Source organism: Eriocheir sinensis, chromosome 35, assembly GCF_024679095.1.
Source record: "Eriocheir sinensis breed Jianghai 21 chromosome 35, ASM2467909v1, whole genome shotgun sequence".
Lineage (NCBI taxonomy): Eukaryota > Metazoa > Arthropoda > Malacostraca > Decapoda > Varunidae > Eriocheir > Eriocheir sinensis.
Window position 1 is genome coordinate 15,343,458 of NC_066543.1, and position 17,771 is coordinate 15,361,228.

At 41.5% G+C, this 17,771-nt stretch overlaps 1 protein-coding gene across 5 annotated transcripts in view; it reads right to left on the reverse strand.

The window, feature by feature from the left end:
• LOC127007474 (proteoglycan 4-like) overlaps positions 1–17,771 on the reverse strand; it is a 65,488-nt gene that overhangs the window by 18,699 nt on the left and 29,018 nt on the right. For all 5 annotated transcript variants that reach the window (XM_050878542.1, XM_050878544.1, XM_050878547.1 and 2 more), the window contains 2 exons: positions 704–828; positions 419–548 (listed from right to left, as the gene is read on the reverse strand). In XM_050878542.1, the coding sequence (XP_050734499.1) occupies positions 419–548; positions 704–828 (255 nt within the window). The remainder of the gene's footprint in view (positions 1–418; positions 549–703; positions 829–17,771) is intronic.

Below are 17,771 nucleotides of genomic sequence, written 5' to 3' on the forward strand. Positions count from 1 at the left end.
ACACGAACACATGCTAAGATAACACTAATGACACAATTAAAGAATCATCCAATTCATGAGTAAAGAAATCACTAGCATATGATAACCAAGAATTCACTGTGAGAATACAGAAGGCTGATAAAAAGCCCAGCCAGTCTATTAGTCTGCCAGTTGTTCATTCAGTAAATTTGTCAGTAAGTTCTAGTAAGTCAGCCAGTTTTTAGACAGTCAGTCAGTCTTTTAGCCGGTCAGTCAGTTAGCCAGTCAATTAGCAAGTAAATCAATCACTAAGCCAGTCATTCACTCAGTCATTCAGTCATTCAGCCAGTCATTCAGTCAGTTAACCAGTCAGTCAGTCAGTTAATTAGCCAGTCAGTTAGGCAGTCAAGAAGTTAGTTAGCCAGCCAGTCAGCCAGTGCTAGTTGGACGCGGCACCTACCACGTTGAGCTGGGCGTTCCAGGCGTACTCAGAGGTGCCTGGCGGGGGCATGATGGCGGCGTGGTGGTTGACGCTGGGCTCGTAGGCGCTGTGGTAATCGTAGTTCAGGATATTGAAGAAGTCGAGGTCCCTGGCGGAGGAGAGAAGCGAGATGAACCTCCTCTGTGGCATTCTGTGTTACGTTAGGTTATTTTCTCTCTCTCTCTCTCTCTCTCTCTCTCTCTCTCTCTCTCTCTCTCTCTCTCTATGATTACAGGTGTTTTTGTTGCTTAATCTCGCGCGTACCTGGTGAGGGAGGGGACGTCGTAGCCCTTGTCGATGTAGTTCTGGCCGGCGGGAACAGCCATCGTCAGCAGCAGCCGGCCCGCCTTCACCTTCCTGCCCTCATCGTCGAACGCCGCGCGGAGCTCCTGAAGGGGAAGAAGACGAGGGTAATGTTGGTGATAATAATAATGATAATAATGATAATAATAATAATAAGAGGAAAAAGAAGACGAAGACGAAGATGATGAAAACGATAAAGAAAGCAGAAAGAAGACAAAGTGAAGAAGATGAAGAAGAAGATGAAAGGGAAAGTGACGATGACGGTGATGAAAAGGCAAGTAAAAAAAAAAATAGTTAATCAAAAAAAGAAAACAGAAAAAACAAAAACAGAGGGGAGAGGGAAGAACCTAAAGAAAATGATCGATATAAAAGAAAACAAGAAAAAAAAGACAAGAGTGAGGAAGAGGAAAGACGAAGGAAAATCAAGAAGATCGAGGGAGAGGAAACGAAGAGGAAAAAGTTACCCGCCTATATGAAGAAAGTTACAACGCTTCAAAGGGAGAGGAAAGATGAAGGGAAAAAGAGAGGAGGAGGAGGAGGAGTAGGAGGAGGAGGGGGAGGAGGAGGAGGAGGAGGAGGAGGAGGAGTAAGGGAGAGAAGCATAGAAGAATATCAAAGGAAAGGAGATAAAAAAGAAGATGAGGGAGATAAGGCCGAGAGAAACAGAACTGAATGAGAGAGATAACTAAAATTACTTCTCTCTCTCTCTCTCTCTCTCTCTCTCTCTCTCTCTCTCTCTCTCTCTCTCTCTCTCTCTCTCCCTACCACCCCCTCTCTCTCGGGTGCGGGCGTGGTCTCAGCTCTACAGGGACGAGCAAGAGCACTGGGCTGGAAGGATTCAGCGGCGCGATAGTCACTTTCATCACCGTAACTTAGCCGGGGAAAGATTCGGTGTTGGTAGCGGCGGCGGTGGAGGGGGGGAGGGGATGGGGGAAGGTAATGGCCGTGGGTACTTTTGGTGATGGTGGTGGTGGTGGGTACTGGTGGTGGTGGTAGACGATAGTGGTGTTATTGGTGGTGACAGTGATGGTAGGTGTTGGTAATGGACGTGTTGTTGTTGGTGGTGGTGGTGGCCGTGGTGGTAGAAACTGGTGATATTGAAGGGTACTGGTAAGGTTGTGGTTGTTGGTGGTGGGAGATGGTACTGGTGGTGGTTGTAGTTGTGTTTTCAGGGCAGATAAAAGAAAGGAGGGGAAAGGAAAAGGAAGGGATAAGAAGGGAAGGAAAGGGGAAGAAAATAAATGAAGGAAAGGAAAAGGAACTGGTGGTGGTTATGGGTACTGGTGGTGATAGTGGTGGTGGTGGTAGTGACGATAGGAAGTGACGTCATTAACCATTTTCTTTTCTCCCTCTCTTTATCAACAGTCTCGGTCGCTCGGTTCGTTGATTGGCATTCGGGCGTCCTTTATACTTAACTACCGATCACTCTATTTATCGAACCAGTCAAGGTGAGCAGAGAAGCACGAAGTCACGGTTGTCACGAAGGCATTGGCGCGGGCGTGAAGAAACGAAGGTGCGGGAGAGAAAAAAAAAATACCGTGATGAAATAATTTGAAACGCTGAAAAAATAAAAATAAAAGAGAAGACAATGAGTAGATTAAATAAAAAAGTGTGTGGCTTTGATGGAATTGAGAGAGAGAGAGAGAGAGAGAGAGAGAGAGAGAGAGAGAGAGAGAGAGAGAGAGAGAGAGAGAGAGAGAGAGAGAGAGAGAGACAGAGAGAGAGAGAGAGAGAGAGAGAGAGAGAGAGAGAGAGAGAGAGAGAGAGAGAGAGAGAGAGAGAGAGAGAGAGAGAGAGAGAGAGAGAGAGAGAGAGAGAGAGAGAGAGAGAGAGAGAGAGAGAGAGAGAGAGAGAGAGAGTGTGTGTGTGTGTGTGTGTGTGTGTGTGTGTGTGTGTGGTGATGGTCATTGAGGTGGTGATGGGCACTGATGGTGAAGGGTACCGGTGAAGGGTATTAGTAACAGTGAAGGGTACTGAACAAACATGAACGTAATGGACCTTTTCCGTGAGATAATTTCCTCTCGAACCTCACACTTCAATACCTCTCATTACACTTTCTCACCTGCCTCTGTTGCGCCTTTTCACCTGCGGGAGTGTTTGCAGCGGACAGGTGAGGCACGAAGTAATTAGGAACAGGTTATTGTGCTCCACTAGTTCAAGACAGATTATACAAAGATATTCAGGATAATTACGTGTTTGTTATATTCTACTACTACTACTACTACATTGATTTTACTATTGCTACTACTGCCACAAGAACAAACAAGTGCTACCTGAGAAAATTTGAGACAATTATATAATTTTTCCCTTTCTCCTCTTCGTTCTTCTCATTCTTTCTCATTCTTGTTTGTCATCCCTCTCATTCTCTTTTGTCGTATTTCTCCTCCTCATCTTTATCGCTAATCCCCCTCTTTCCCTCTTCCTTGTTCTCATTCTATTCGTTTTTCTCATTCTTTTTTATTCTTCATTCTTCATTCTTTTCATTCTTGTTTGTCACTCCTCTCTCTCTCTCTCTCTCTCTCTCTCTCTCTCTCTCTCTCTCTCTCTCTCTCTCTCTCTCTTCTGCCGTACTTTTCCTCGTCTTTTCCTCTTTATCGCCCTTTTTCATTATTTCTTTCTCTTTTTTCTCTTTCTCATTCTTTCTTCCTTCCTTTCTTTCTTTTTTTCTTTTTCTTTTCCTTTCTCTTTCTTTCTTTCTTTAATTTTTTCTTTCATACTTTTTCTCTTTTTCTTTCTCTTTTTTTTCTTTCATTCTCTCCTTTTTTTCTCCTTCTTTCGTCCTTGTTCTCGTTCTTGCTTTCCTTCTGTCAGTTACTATTTAATATCTAGGTCTCCTTTTATGTACTAGCAGCAGAAAAAAATAGCATTAAAATATTATGCATCGAGGACAGGGCAAGTTTAAATCTCTCTCTCTCTCTCTCTCTCTCTCTCTCTCTCTCTCTCTCTCTCTCTCTCTCTCTCTCTCTCTCTCTCTCAAAAGCTTGCTACATTCCTAGAACGAAAACCTGAACAGTGAAAGTGGAAGGGCAGGAGGAGGAGGAGGAGGAGGAGGAGGAGGAGGAGGAGGAGGAGGAGGAGGAGGAGGGGTACGGCTGAGGAATGAGGTAGTGGATACGAAAGGAAGAGAAAGGTAAAAACAACAAAAACAACAGCAACAGAAGATGGGATGGGATGGAGAGAAAGAGATTAATGGGAAAGAGAGAAAGGAAGCCGCGAGGAGAAGAGGTAAATAGAGAGAGGAAGAGAGAAAGTTAAAGAGAAAGAAGGGAAGAGAAAAAAAGGGAAGCGACGGGAAAGGAAGGGAGAGGAAAAGATGGCAAATGAAGGGAAGGGAAGGGAAGGGAAGGGAGTGAAACGAAGAGAAAGGAAGAGAAGAGAAATGAAAGGTTGGGAAAGGAGAGGATGTGGAACGAAAGGGAATGGGAAGGAAAGGAAAAGAAAAGAAGGGAAAGGAATGGAAAGGAAAATATGTGAAATGAAGGAAAAGAGAGGAAAGGGAATGGAAGGGAAGGGAGGCGAAGAAAAGGAAGAGAAGAGAAGGGAAATTAAAGATAAGGAAAGAAAGAGAAAGGAAGAGAAGAAAAAAAAGGAAGGAAAGTAAAGGAAAGGGATGAGAATGTAAGAAGAAGGGAGTGGCGAACGAGAGTGAAGGTGAGTGAAGGGAAGGGGCAGGGAAGTGACTGGTACGAACACTACGAAAACGAAAGTGACTCAAGTGAAGGAAGGGAAGGTGGTACAAGGAAGGGAAAGGGGAGAGAGGGGGAGGGGGGAAGAGAGAACAGGTAAAGGTGGGGTGGTGGGTTGGAGAGGCGTTGGGGGTGAAGGGAGGGGGGGGGGTGAAGAGGCAAAAGGGTGGAGGAAGAGAATAGTAAGGGAAGTGAAGGGAAAGGATGCGAAGGGAAAGGAAGGGAAAAGAAGGAATGGAAGAGAAAGAAGAGGAAGAGAAGCAAAGGAAAGGAAACGAAATGAAGGGAAGGAAAGATAAAGGAAGAAAAGGGAAGGAAAGATAAAGAAAGGTAAGGGAAGATAAATGAAGGGAAGGAAAGATAAAGGAAGGGAAGGTAAATGAAAAAAGCGAAGGAAAAGGAAGTTAAGAGAAGTAAAGGAAGAAAAGGGAAAGGAAGGGAAAAAAATGGAAGCAAAGAGAAGGGAAAGGAAGGAGAGGAAAAAGAAAGACAAGGAGAAGAGAAGAAAGGTATGGGAAAGGAAAGGAAAGCGAAAGTAAGGGAAGGGAAGAGAAGCGAAGGGAAGAGAAGCGAAGGGAAGAGAAGCGAAGGGAAGAGAAGCGAAGGGAAGAGAAGCGAAGGGAAGGTATGGAAGGGGAAGGGCCGAGTTTTCGTCCACTCTCACTAAGTCTCCAAAACTTAGCCGAGCGGAGAAAGTTACCTGGACTCACCTGAGGGGATGAAGGGGGGGGGAGAGGGGCGAGAGACCAGGTTAAGGGGGGAGGGGGGCGAGGGGGGACAGGTTAGGGAGGGCTCAGGTAACCATAAGGAGGTGACCAGGAGGCAGGAAAATGCTGATGACGATGATGAGAGAGAGAGAGAGAGAGAGAGAGAGAGAGAGAGAGAGAGAGAGAGAGAGAGAGAGAGAGAGAGAGAGAGAGAGAGAGAGAGAGAGAGAGAGAGAGAGAGAGAGAAACAATTATACACAAGAGACCACACAGAGAACGAGATGACCTAAATTGCTTTGGCCTTTTGAGACACACACACACACACACACACACACACACACACACACACACACACACACACACACACACACACACACACACACACACAGAGACACCCTTCCATCCACACACACACAAACCAAAAATACACACCAAAAAAACTAAAAGAAACACAAATGGAAAACAAACAGACATTAAGGAAAAAGGAAGATAACAGTTTGAGGGCGAGGTAAAAAGGGGATCAAGGGGTGAGAAAGGGAAGGAAAGAAAAATGAAAGTAAACAACGGAGTGAGGGGAAGGTAAACAGAGGAACCGGAGGGGAGGAAAGGAGGAAAGGAAGGAGGGGAAGGGGTAATGTAACCTAAGGGAGGGAGAAGGGAAGGGGAGAGTGCGGCAATCAGAGTAGGGGAGTAAATGGGTGACAACTTGGAGGGGAGGTTATTAGGGAGGGAGGGAGGGGGGAGAGGAGAGCGTGGAGGAGGGAAGGGGAAGGGAAGGAGAGGGGAGATGAGGGAAGAGAAGAGGGAAGGGGAATAGAGAGAGAGAGAGAGAGAGAGAGAGAGAGAGAGAGAGAAAAATGGTTGCCTAGAGATCCAGGTTACTAGGCGATCCAAAACCTGGTCAGGTGTCCTTTAAGAAACACACACACACACACACACACACACACACACACACACACACACACACACACACACACACACACACACACACACACACGAGGGGTCAAAGTCACTGGCAGGAAATGAGTGTCTTGTTTTCCTCTACTTTCCGCTTCATTATATATTTTCTCCTTTTCTTTATTTTTCTTTATTTTCTTTTTCTCCTTTCTTTTTTCTTTTTTTGCTAGTTTTTTCGTTCCATTTTGCTTTGCTTATATTATTATGCTCTCTCTCTCTCTCTCTCTCTCTCTCTCTCTCTCTCTATCTATCTATCTATCTATGTCTATCTATTTATCTATCTATCTATCTATCTATCTATTTCTTCTGTCTTTCTCACACACACACACACACACACACACACAATATCAGCCACACAGAGGTCGCGGGGCCCTTCCCTCAGCATAATCCCGCTTCCCCTGCACGCCGTCCCCTCATCAAGCATAATTCTCAGAAAATCCAGAGTTTCCATGACAAATGACGGTCGCCTTGGGGTTTGTGCGTCTCGGGGTCCAATCCTCTATAATAAGGGGTCCAGGGAAGCCAAAGAGAATCCAATGCCACTTTCACGACCTCTAGGAACTTGATATTCTTTTATTGTTTTATGTAAAGGAAGTGTTTGGGAGGGATGAGAAGGGTGTCGAGGGGAAGTAAGGGAGAAGGGAGTATAATATCGCGGGTAAGGGTAATGATGATGGAGGTGGTGGTGATAATGGAGGTGGTGGTGATGGAGATGGTGGTGAGTCCTTTCCTTGTCCTTCATTTTCATTTTTTTTCTTTTTTTTTCTCATTCATGCTCAGATTTTTTTTATTTAATTTGCTGATTTTGGGTGTGTTGTTGTTTTCCTTTCATCTTTTTTTTTCTTCTATTTCTCGTGTATTTTTTCAGGCTTTTTTCATTTTCTCTTTTTTTAATTCATGGTCAGATTTCTTTTTCATTTGGTGATTTTGGGTTTGTTGTTGTTTTCCTTTCCTCACCTCTTGCTTTCATTTCTCGTGCTGTTTCTTTTTTTTTTTTACTTAGTTCCTGTTCATGTTTTTTTTTTGTTCACTGTTTGGTCTAAAATAACATTAATCAAACATTTCATTTTGTTTTCTCTCTTTCTCTTTACTTCTATTCTTTCTTTTAATCTTTCCATATTTCTTCCTCTCTTTTTTTACGCCTTTTCCATTCTTCCAATTTTTCCATCTTTCTCTCTTTCTTTACGGTTTTTCACTCTCTCTCTCTCTCTCTCTCTCTCTCTCTCTCTCTCTCTCTCTCTCTCTCTCTCTCTCTCTCTCTCTCTCTCTCTCTCTCTCTCTCTTTATGCTTTTTTTATGCTTTCCATCATTTCAACTTTCTCTCTCTTTATTTAGGTCTTTTCATTCTTCCCATCTCTCTTCTCTCTTTCTTCATTTTCTTTTTTTCTTCCTCCTTTCTCTCTCATTCTTCCCATTTTCTCCATCCTTCTTTCTTTTTTTCTTTCTTCACGTATTTTCATTCTTTCCATCTTTCTTCTCTCTTGCTTCTATTCAGTTTCTTCTTCTTCTTCCTCCTTCTTTCTTTCTAATTCTCCCCATCTTCTCCATCCTTCTTTCTTTCTCTCTTTCGTTACGTCTTTTCATTCTTCCCCATCTTTCCATCTTCATCCTGGGCGTCACTCCATTCCTTTGCACGTTCATTTCTTTCTTTCTTCTTCCGTTTTTCATTTCATTTGGTTCGTTTTTTTTTTTATTGGTCTTAAATAACCTTATCTTTCCACCGGTTTTTCTCTCTCTTTCCATCTTCATATCTTCATTCCTGGGCGTCACTTCATTCATATTTCCGCCCCTCTCTTTCTTCTTCTTCTTCCTCCATTTCTCATTTTATTTGGTTTGTGTATCATTTCATCTTTCTTTCTTTCTCTCTCTCTTTCCATCTTTTCATTCTTTCCATCTTTACATCTTCTTTCCTGGGCGTCACTTCATTCATATTTCCGCCCCTCTCTTCTACTTCTCCTTCCTCCATTTCTCATTTTATTTGGTTTGTGTATCATTTTATCTTTCTTTCTTTCTCTCTCTCTTTCCATCTTTTCATTCTTTCCATCTTCATATCTTCTTTCCTTCTTCTCCTTCCTCCATTTCTCATTTTATTGGAGCTTTTATAACCATCGTCCATTCTCTCTCTCTCTCTCGCTCCCCGCTTCAAGGAGTCCGCCAATGATTACCTCGTTTTTATTTTCCCGTTCCTTTCTCAATCCCCGGGTCTTGAAGTCTTTCTTTCCTCAACATCTTTTAATCTCAGATAACGCTCTTCCCGTTTTCGTAATATTTTTTTCCTTGGGTGTGTTTTCTTTGACTTATTTCTAGTCTTGCCTTCCTTACACACGCTTTTCATCTTTTTTTATTTTTACTTCATCTTTCTTCAAAACAAAAGTAACAGCAGCAAAAACAACATCAAAAGGAACAAAAACAACAATAAGACTGCTACTACTACTACAACTACTACTACTTCCTCTATTACTCCTCCTCCTTCCCCTCCAACTACTACTACTACTACTACTACTACTACTACTATTACTATTACCACTACTACTACTATTACTACTACTACTACTACTACTACTACTACTACTACTACTATTACTATTACTACTACCACTACAACTACTACTACTACTACTACTACTACTACAACCACTACTGCAGTAAACTCTTTTTAAACAAACCAAACAGTAAAGGAAAAAAAACAGAGACAGACAAATCACATGAAGCAGAAACGTCGACCAACAAACTAACAGACGAGGACAGACACGTAAGCAAACAAACGCACAAACAAACAAACAAAAACCAGCAGTGAAAGTGACCCGGAAGGAGACCAATTTAAGGGTCACCTGGGCGGACAACCCCGATTTTTCTTTTTCTTTTTTTTCTTCTAATTCCTTTTTGCTTTTCTCGGCCCTTTCGTAAATTTCAGCAACTCTTTCAACACACACAAAGGGCAGAAAATGTTATGAAAGGACGACGAACATAATACTTTACATACATACATACATACATACATACATACATACATACATACATAAAATACATACATATATACATAAGTGCTTAAGTATTGGTGTAAATATGTACGTATATATGTATGTCTGCATGTATGTCTTGGTGATGTTCGTTTTTTTTTCTTTTTGGTTTATACGTTATGACTAATTTGTTATCATTAATCTACGTATTAGGCAGTCTTACAATGAGCGTCAATTATTCTGGTTTACATATATCATTGTTGTAGTTTCTTATTCACATTGTTTTTCAGTTTATTGGTATGCATAAGTAATATAGCTCCGGCGTCATTTTATTAATTCTAAACTTGCTTCGATTTCTATACCAGCCTTGCTTTTTACTACTACTACTACTACTACCACTACTACTACTACTACTACTACCACTACTACTACTACTACTACTACCAAATTACAATGAGCTACATAACTAAGATCAAAGTCACAGTCTTCTTCCTTTTTTTCTTCTTCTTCTTTTTCTTTTTCTTCTTCTTCTTCTTCTTCTTCTTCTTCCTCCTCTGGTTGAGACATCAGTAATTGGGTCAGTACTTCATGTTCTTCCTGGGTCGAGAGGATCATTACTTGTCTGCTCATTTTCTTTATCGTCCTCCCTCTCGGTCACTCCCTCTGTTGCTTCCTCTTCCTCGCCGGACGTCTGATGGTGGCGGTCAGGACGCTGCTGCCACACATATTAATAGCGCGGGATGAACTAGGCCACATCCTTGCTTCTGTCCTTCACTCTTCTTGCTTGCCTGCCTGCTTCGTGTTCCTCGCTTCCTTCTTGGGCTAAATGAGAGTTGGGTAATCGAGTGATATTGTAGTTTATGAGTGCGTATAATTTTCTTATTTTGTATTATTTCCGTTTTCATTTCTGTTCTTTTTGGTCTTATATTTGTTCTAGTTCGTGTTTCTCGCTTCCGTCTTGGGCTAAATGGTACTTGGGTAGTCGAGTGATATTATAGTTTATGAGTGCGTATAATTTTCTTATTTTGTATTATTTCCGTTTTCATTTCTGTTCTTTTTGGTCTTATATTTGTTCTAGTTCGTGTTTCTCTCTTCCGTCTTGGGTTAAATGGTACTTGGGTTGTTGGGTGTTATTGTAGTTTATGGCTGCTTATAATTTTCCTCTTTGGCATCACTTCTATTTAATTTCTTTTTCATTTTTGCTTATGTGAGTTCTGATTCGTGTTTCTCTCTTCCGTCTTGGGTTAAATGGTACTTGGGTTGCCGGGTGTCATTCAAGTTCATGGCTTCTCACATACAATTTCTTCTGTTGCATGTTTTCCATTTGATTTCTTTTCTTATATTAGTTCTTGTTCGTTATATTTCGTTCGTTCGTTTGTTTCCTTCTTCCATTTTTGGAGTAAATAATTATGAAGCGTTTTTTCTAGTTAGTATTTGCTTATTGGGATTTTTCTTGTCTGTCATTATCTTATTTCTTCTTTTATTCTTTTATTCTCTATGGCAGCCTCTTTTTACGCATGTGTTTTTCTTATCATCTGCTTATTCATGCCACTGATGGTAATTGCTGTACCTTTTTTTCATCTCTGAGTTGTAATGTCTAAGTTTAATTTCCCATCAATTTCTCTTTTTTTTCTTCAATTGTTAACCATCAGAGGCTACGTGCTTGTAAAAAAAGTATTCATAATTATCGTTTTTTCCAATGCAATTTATATATTGTAGTCTGAATTTCATTTCCTACTAAGTCTGTCTGTCTGTCTGTCTGTCTGTCTGTCTCCTTCTCTCTCTGTCCTTATCTGAATGTCTGCCTTTGTCTCTCACCTTTTCTCTCTCTGTGTAATTTTCCTGTATTTTTTGTGTTTTTTTTCAGTCTGTTTACTCTCTGTCTGTCTGTCTCTGTCTCCTCTCTGCCTATCTTGCTGTCTCTGTCTCTGCTTCTCTCTCTATCTCTCTCTCTTTCTTTATCTTTCTTCCTTTTACAATTTTTCTTTTCTTCCTTTTCTTCCTTTTTTTTTTTTCTCTCTCTCTCTCTCTCTCTCTCTCTCTCTCTCTCTCTCTCTCTCTCTCTCTCTCTCTCTCTCTCTCTCTCTCTCTCTCTCTCTCAGTCGACCTTTTCTGGGTGACAATCTTTTTCTTTCGCCTTATCTCTTATGGCCACACTTTTACCTTGCCTAAATACATATGACTCGTTTTTATGTATGTCTTTTTCTTTTTCTCGTGGTCACCTTGAATTTTTTTTAATCAATGTTTTCTCTGCCCACCTGCGTAGTCAGAGTTCTCTTGTTTTAATTGTTTTTTTCCTTTGCCAAATTACATGATTTATTTTCTTTATGTTTAGTTTATACTTTTGTTTAACTTGAGGGAAAAAAAACGTGTATTATAAACGTAGCGGCGAGGAGAAATAAATTTTGTCTGTTCATTTTTCTTTTTAAATGTTTTCTGTTTCTTCTTTTCTTCTTCGTCTTCGTCTTCGTCATCTTCTTCTTCTTCTTCTTTTTCTTTTTCTTTTCCTTTTTCTTCATTTTCTTTTTCTTTTTCTTTTTCTTTTTCTTCTTCTTCTTCTTCTTCTTCTTCTTGTTTTTCTTCTTCTTCTTTTTCTTCTTCTTCTTCTTCGTCTTCTTGTTTTTCTTCTACTTCTTTTTTTTTTCTTCTTCTTCTTCGTCTTCTTGTTTTTTCTTCTTCTTCTTCTTCTTTTATTCATATTTTGAGTCTGAGCAAAAACTACGAAAACAAGCATTGGTAGGAAGGTATCAGTTTTGTCAATAAAATTTTCTTCTCTCATGTCTTTTCGATGTTTCTTTTCCTTCCTCTCTTTCTTTCTTTCTCTCTTTCTTTCATCTTCAACTCCTCCTTTTTCGTTTCCTTTCTATTCATCATTCTCCATTTCTTCTATGATCCTCTTTTCCCTTTCTTTCCTTCTTGTTCTACTCCTTTTCGTCTTCATCCTCTTCATCACTCCCAATCCTTTTCTAAATAACACAATAACTTTTTTTTATTACTAAGTTTCTTTTCCTGACCTGTAACTTCAAGGAACAATGGATTCACCTCCGCTCCGAGATTTCTTACATTTTCCTCTTAGACGCTACACGACACGTACAAAAAAAGGGGTTCCGGGTGAGAGTTGGTCACTTTCAGAAGACTCATGTGCCTCCTGACCTTTCTTGACCCACCGTGACCTCGCTCCTTCACGCCGACGACCTTTCATGGGTTTAGGGGGGGGAGGTGGAGGAATGGGAGAAGAGAAATTAGAAATGGGAAGGGGCGGAGAAGTATGGTCGGGCGTTTGAAAGAGATGCAAGGGGGGTAAGGGGAAGGGAGAAGGGTATTGATATGGGAGAAAGAGGAAGAGGAAAATGAAGAAGAAGGAGTGAAGAGGAAGGGATGGGTGACAAGGTGCGTGGGAGAAACGGGAGGGGAGGAAAAGAGGACGGGAAGGGCATGGAAGAAGAGGAGAGAGGAAAAAGGAAGAGGGGAAGAAATGAGGAAGGAAAGGCTATGGAAGAGGAAGAAGGAGGAGGAGGAACAGAGAAAGAAAAGAGGAAGGGAAGGGTATGGAAGAGAAAGAAAGAGGAAGAGGAAGGAAGAGGAAGAAAGAGGAGCAGGAACAGAAAGAAAAAAGGAAGGGAAGGATATGGAAGAGGAAGAAAGAAAGACGCAAGAGAAGCAGGAACAGAGAAAGAAAAGAGGAAGGGAAAGATATGGAAGAGAAAGAAAGAGGAAGAGGAAGGAAGAGGAGAAGTAACAGAAAGAAAAAAGGAAGGGAAGAAAGGTAAAAAAGAAAGAGGAAGAGGAACACAGAAAGAGAAGAGAAGAGGAATGGCATGGAAGAGGAAGGAGAAGGAAGATGAAGGGAAGAGCCTGCATCTCCTCCTCTACACCCCCTCCTCTTCTTACTATACCCATGATAAAAAGGCGTATGGGGGGGGGAGGGGGGGGTACGGGGAGGGCGTGTGGGGCAAGGAGCACTAACGGGTCTTCACCAATACATTAAAGACCTTAGTTTTCTGTTGATGACGTCATGGGAAAACCGGTGACGTCAGAGATCATTGATGACGTAATACTTATAATGGTTAGGAGGCTACTGAGTGAGTGTGTGTGTGTGTGTGTGTGTGTGTGTGTGTGTGTGTTTACCAGTCGAACACACACACACAGACTACGTACACGAAGAATACACGCACATGACCTCCTGCCCGTGTATGTAAGCTCACGACAACGTACACAAAGCCATTTTTTTTTTTTTAACAACCGCGAGTGACCTTTTTCATCCAATTGTACGTAAATATTGTGCGCATGACATTTTACTACATAACGGGGGCAATTTCTCTCTCTCTCTCTCTCTCTCTCTCTCTCTCTCTCTCTCTCTCTCTCTCAATAATAATAAATAAGAGACCCTACATAGTTTACATACCAAATTTATGACGCCAATTTTTTCCATCTATGTTATTTTCTTTTTAACTTGTTTTTTTCATTATTTCTCTTTCCATTTCTAGATTCTTTCATTTATTTTTCATTCGTCTTTTTTTTCCTTTCACTAAACCCTATTTTTTTTTATCATTATCTCTGAACTCTTCGTATCTAGTGGTCGTGATTTTATATTGCAAGTTATTTTCTAATGTGACTTATTTTTTTAAAACTTTTTTATGTATTTTTCAATCGACATCTTTCTTTCGTTGAACTCTTTTATTTTTTTTACCTTTATCTATCTGCTCTTCATGTCTTGCAGTCGTGAATTTCCTTTTCTCTGCTTGCCTGTTCCTTCTAATCCTGTCTTTCTATCCCTTATATTCATCTTCCCTTTCCTCTTTTTGCCTGTTCCTTCTAATCCTGTCTTTCTATCCCTTATATTCATCTTCCCTTTCCTCTTTTTGCCTGTTCCTTCTAATCCTGTCTTTCTATCCCTTATATTCGTCTTCCCTCTCAAAAGTTTCCTGGTATACAAAGACTCCTCCTCCTATTCTCCTATTCCGTTTCGTAATATCCCCTCTTGCTCCTCTTCCTCATTCTCTCTCTCCTTTTCCGCCTCCCGTTACATAGCTTCCCCCTTCGCCACCTGTACCTTACCTCTCCTCCTCCCTTACACCTCCTCCTCTTCCTTATTCTCCTCTTCCAGTTTAATAGCATTGCCTCTCCTCCTCCTCCTCTTCCTCTTCCGTATTCTCCTCCCTTTACATAAACGTACCCTCCTCCTCCTCCTCTTCTCCGTTTTTCTCCTTTTCCTACCGTACTCCTCTTCTTCCTTCTCTCCCTTATTTACTTCCCCTTTCACAGCCTTCCCCCTTCCTCCTCTCCCTTCTCCTCTTCCTTTCCTTCTCCCTTTTAGAGCCTTGACCTGTTACACTCCCTTCTATCTTACTTTTTCCTTACGGTCTTCCTCTTTTCCTTCAATGTCTCCCTCCCTCCGTCTCTTCCCTCCCTCCTTCCCTCCCTCCCTTCCCTCACTTTGAAGGACAACAAGATCGTGACTTATTTTCGAGGCCATGGGACTCATCTTCACCTCTAGGGAGTTCTCTCTCTCTCTCTCTCTCTCTCTCTCTCTCTCTCTCAGGAAACACCGTCATCGCCAGAGAAAGGGAGAGTGACAGAGACAGACAGACAAACAAGCAACAGCCAAGGACGTGTAGCGGTAGAGAAAAAGAGAGAGAGAGAATGAAAATAAAAGTGTCGTAACTCCTTCCTCCACAGGTTTAGATCCTTCTCATAGACGCTCGGATCCCCCCCTTTCCCTCTCTCTCTCTCCCCAAGATGAATTCACTTATCGTCGGCGGGATTCACTCGTTTATTGTTTTCACGCTCCTATTTCCTATTCCTCACTCTTGCGTCAGTTCAATTTGTTTAATGGCTAGAATGTATTGGTGTCACGAGCGCAAATTTTTTTTATGTATATTTTAATTATTCTCCCTTTGTGACCGGTTTCGTAAAGTTGCGTGTTGGTAAAAGTCGAGTCTTCCCGTGCCTGGTTTGTGTTAAGCAAGCAAGCGAGCCAGACCTGACTTATTTCTTTTTATTTACCTCCTCAGGGCAAAAGGTTATAATGCTTGCTTATCTAAACCTGAGCAATACAGTTCCCTTTTTTATCCCTTTCGGTTTCAACTTTTACTTAACCTGACAACCCAAACAAGTAGTATTGTTTTCATCATCATCATTATTTTCATTATCATTATTATTGGTGATGGCAACTAGGTGACTGAACAGCCTATCAATTGACTGGTTCGGCGACTAAATGGGAGACAGAGTGAATGGCTGACCGAACTTATTGGCTGAGGGACTGACTGGTTGACTGATTGTATTGGAGAGAGAGAGAGAGAGAGAGAGAGAGAGAGAGAGAGAGAGAGAGAGCATCGGTCATGTCTAACAAGTAACCTTTCCTGCCTCCGTGACCTTTGAGACATTCTAACACCCAGTCGGCCTTTAGCGACCCTGCCCGCGTGCCACCTTCAACCTGTCGCCGCAGGACACGCGAACCCCCGAAACGTTGACCTCCTTTACGGCACCACAACAAAACAAGGACAACAGACAACAAGGGCAAGAAAAACGACCGCAGGAATGCCACCACCTGCACCGCCACCACCCTAACCATAACAAACGACTTCTCTGGCAACCAAAAAAACGTTGACCTCTTTTACAAACGCGTTAAATCAAGGACGATATACAACAACAAGATCAACAACCACAGGAAAGCTACAACCTGGAACAACGCTTCCACCACAACCATAGCAAAAAATTAACCCGGCTGTAAAACGTCGACATCCCTTACAACCACAGCAAATCAAGGAAAATTAACAACACTCCCAAGAATAACACGAGCACAGGAAAGCATTACATACTAGCCTACTTTACTGGCCCCCCAAAACGTCAACTTTCTTTATAAACACATTATATTAAAGAAAAAAAAGAACGATGATAACAACAACCACAGGAAAGCTACCACCTCCACCATCACAACCACTACAACCAATAAAGTTTAGTTGATGGGGCGAAGTCTAGCCTTTGTAACGGTATTTTTTCACTTATAATATTTTCACTGTGGGTTCTGCTCCTGTATTCTGGTTTCTCCTTTTTATTTCCAAATTTTGTATAGCAGTTCGTTTTTCTTTATTCTCAATGTTTTCTTTACTGAATAAAAACTTTCCTATGATATCACTTGGATTTTCTTCATATGATCTATTGGCCCCAAAACGTTGACTTCCCTAACAATCATAAAAATTCAAGGATAGCAAACAACAACAACGGCAAAAACAACAACCACAGAAAAGCTACCACCTACACCACCACCACCACCACTACGCTACCATCTGCACCACCACCAACACCACAATCATGGTAAAAAGATTGTTGGCCCCAAAACGTCGACCTTCTTAGCGAGACCACATTATAACAAAAAGGGCAGCAAACGGCAATGACAATATTAGTAACAAGACAACTGCCAGCACAACCACTAGTCCATCATCCACTAACAACAGTAACAACAATATTAAAACGGGCTTCCAAATGTCGACCTTCTTTACAGCCACAAGAGACATTAACAACAAAGCCATCACCATCATCACCACCATTACCACCACCATCATCACCACCACCACCATTACCACCACCATCACCATCATCACCACCACCACCATTACCACCACCATCACCATCATCACCACCACCACCATTACCACCACCATCACCATCATCACCACCACCACCATTACCACCACCATCACCATCATCACCACCACCACCATTACCACCACCATCACCATCATCACCACCACCACCATTACCACCACCATCACCATCATCACCACCACCACCATTACCACCACCAACTCTACCAACTTAACCTACATCACCACGTCCACCACCACTCTCACAAACAACGATGATAACAAACACCTATTTCCTAAAGTGTTGATATTTGCAAAAAGCACAACATAACATTAACTACACAACAGCAGCAGCAGGAACAACAACAATAAAAACAGTAACATCAACAACATCAACGTCACTGAGCCGTCTATGTCTGTATTTAAAGCTTTCTGTTTAAGGTTCTGAAAATCTTGAGTTATTAAAAGTTCTAAAACTCTTACAATAGAATGCATTTAATTTCCTCCTTATTCTGAGAGTTTCTATGTAATCTAAGTCTACAGAATGGATGAACTTTAGAAATAAAATTATATCGCCCTTTGGACCTTACATTACCACCAACACAAGAAGTCAACCGATCACAAGTTCACCTTTCAACCTTTCTGTAATAAGACGTTGATATTCCCAGGTGGAAAAAAGAAGTAAATTTATGTCCATTACAAACAGGGCTACGGTAAATCAAGTCAATGTTTCTGACTTTACGACCGTTTTGATAGTTTCTTAAGTCCAATATGTATGGGGAACTTTATTTCAGATTACAAGTTCCATGAGGTTTCGCATCCACCATAGCCATAGACCAAATAATCTAGTTTGATCAATGTCTATTACTAACAATACTACGTTAAAGTGAGTCGACGTTTAGGACTTCACGACCGTTCTTCTATAACACTCGCTTAAAATACTACTCTAAAATACTTACTAAAATACTACTAATGCATGCTCGGTCATTTTCCTAAGTCTAGTATATATGGGAACCTTTTTCCTGAGTATAAGTTACCTCTAAGATTCCTCATCCATCATGCCACAGGACCAAGGAGTCGGCCTCTCAGACACTTGGCCTTCCCAGCGACCATCAATCAAGTAGGGGGCTGTA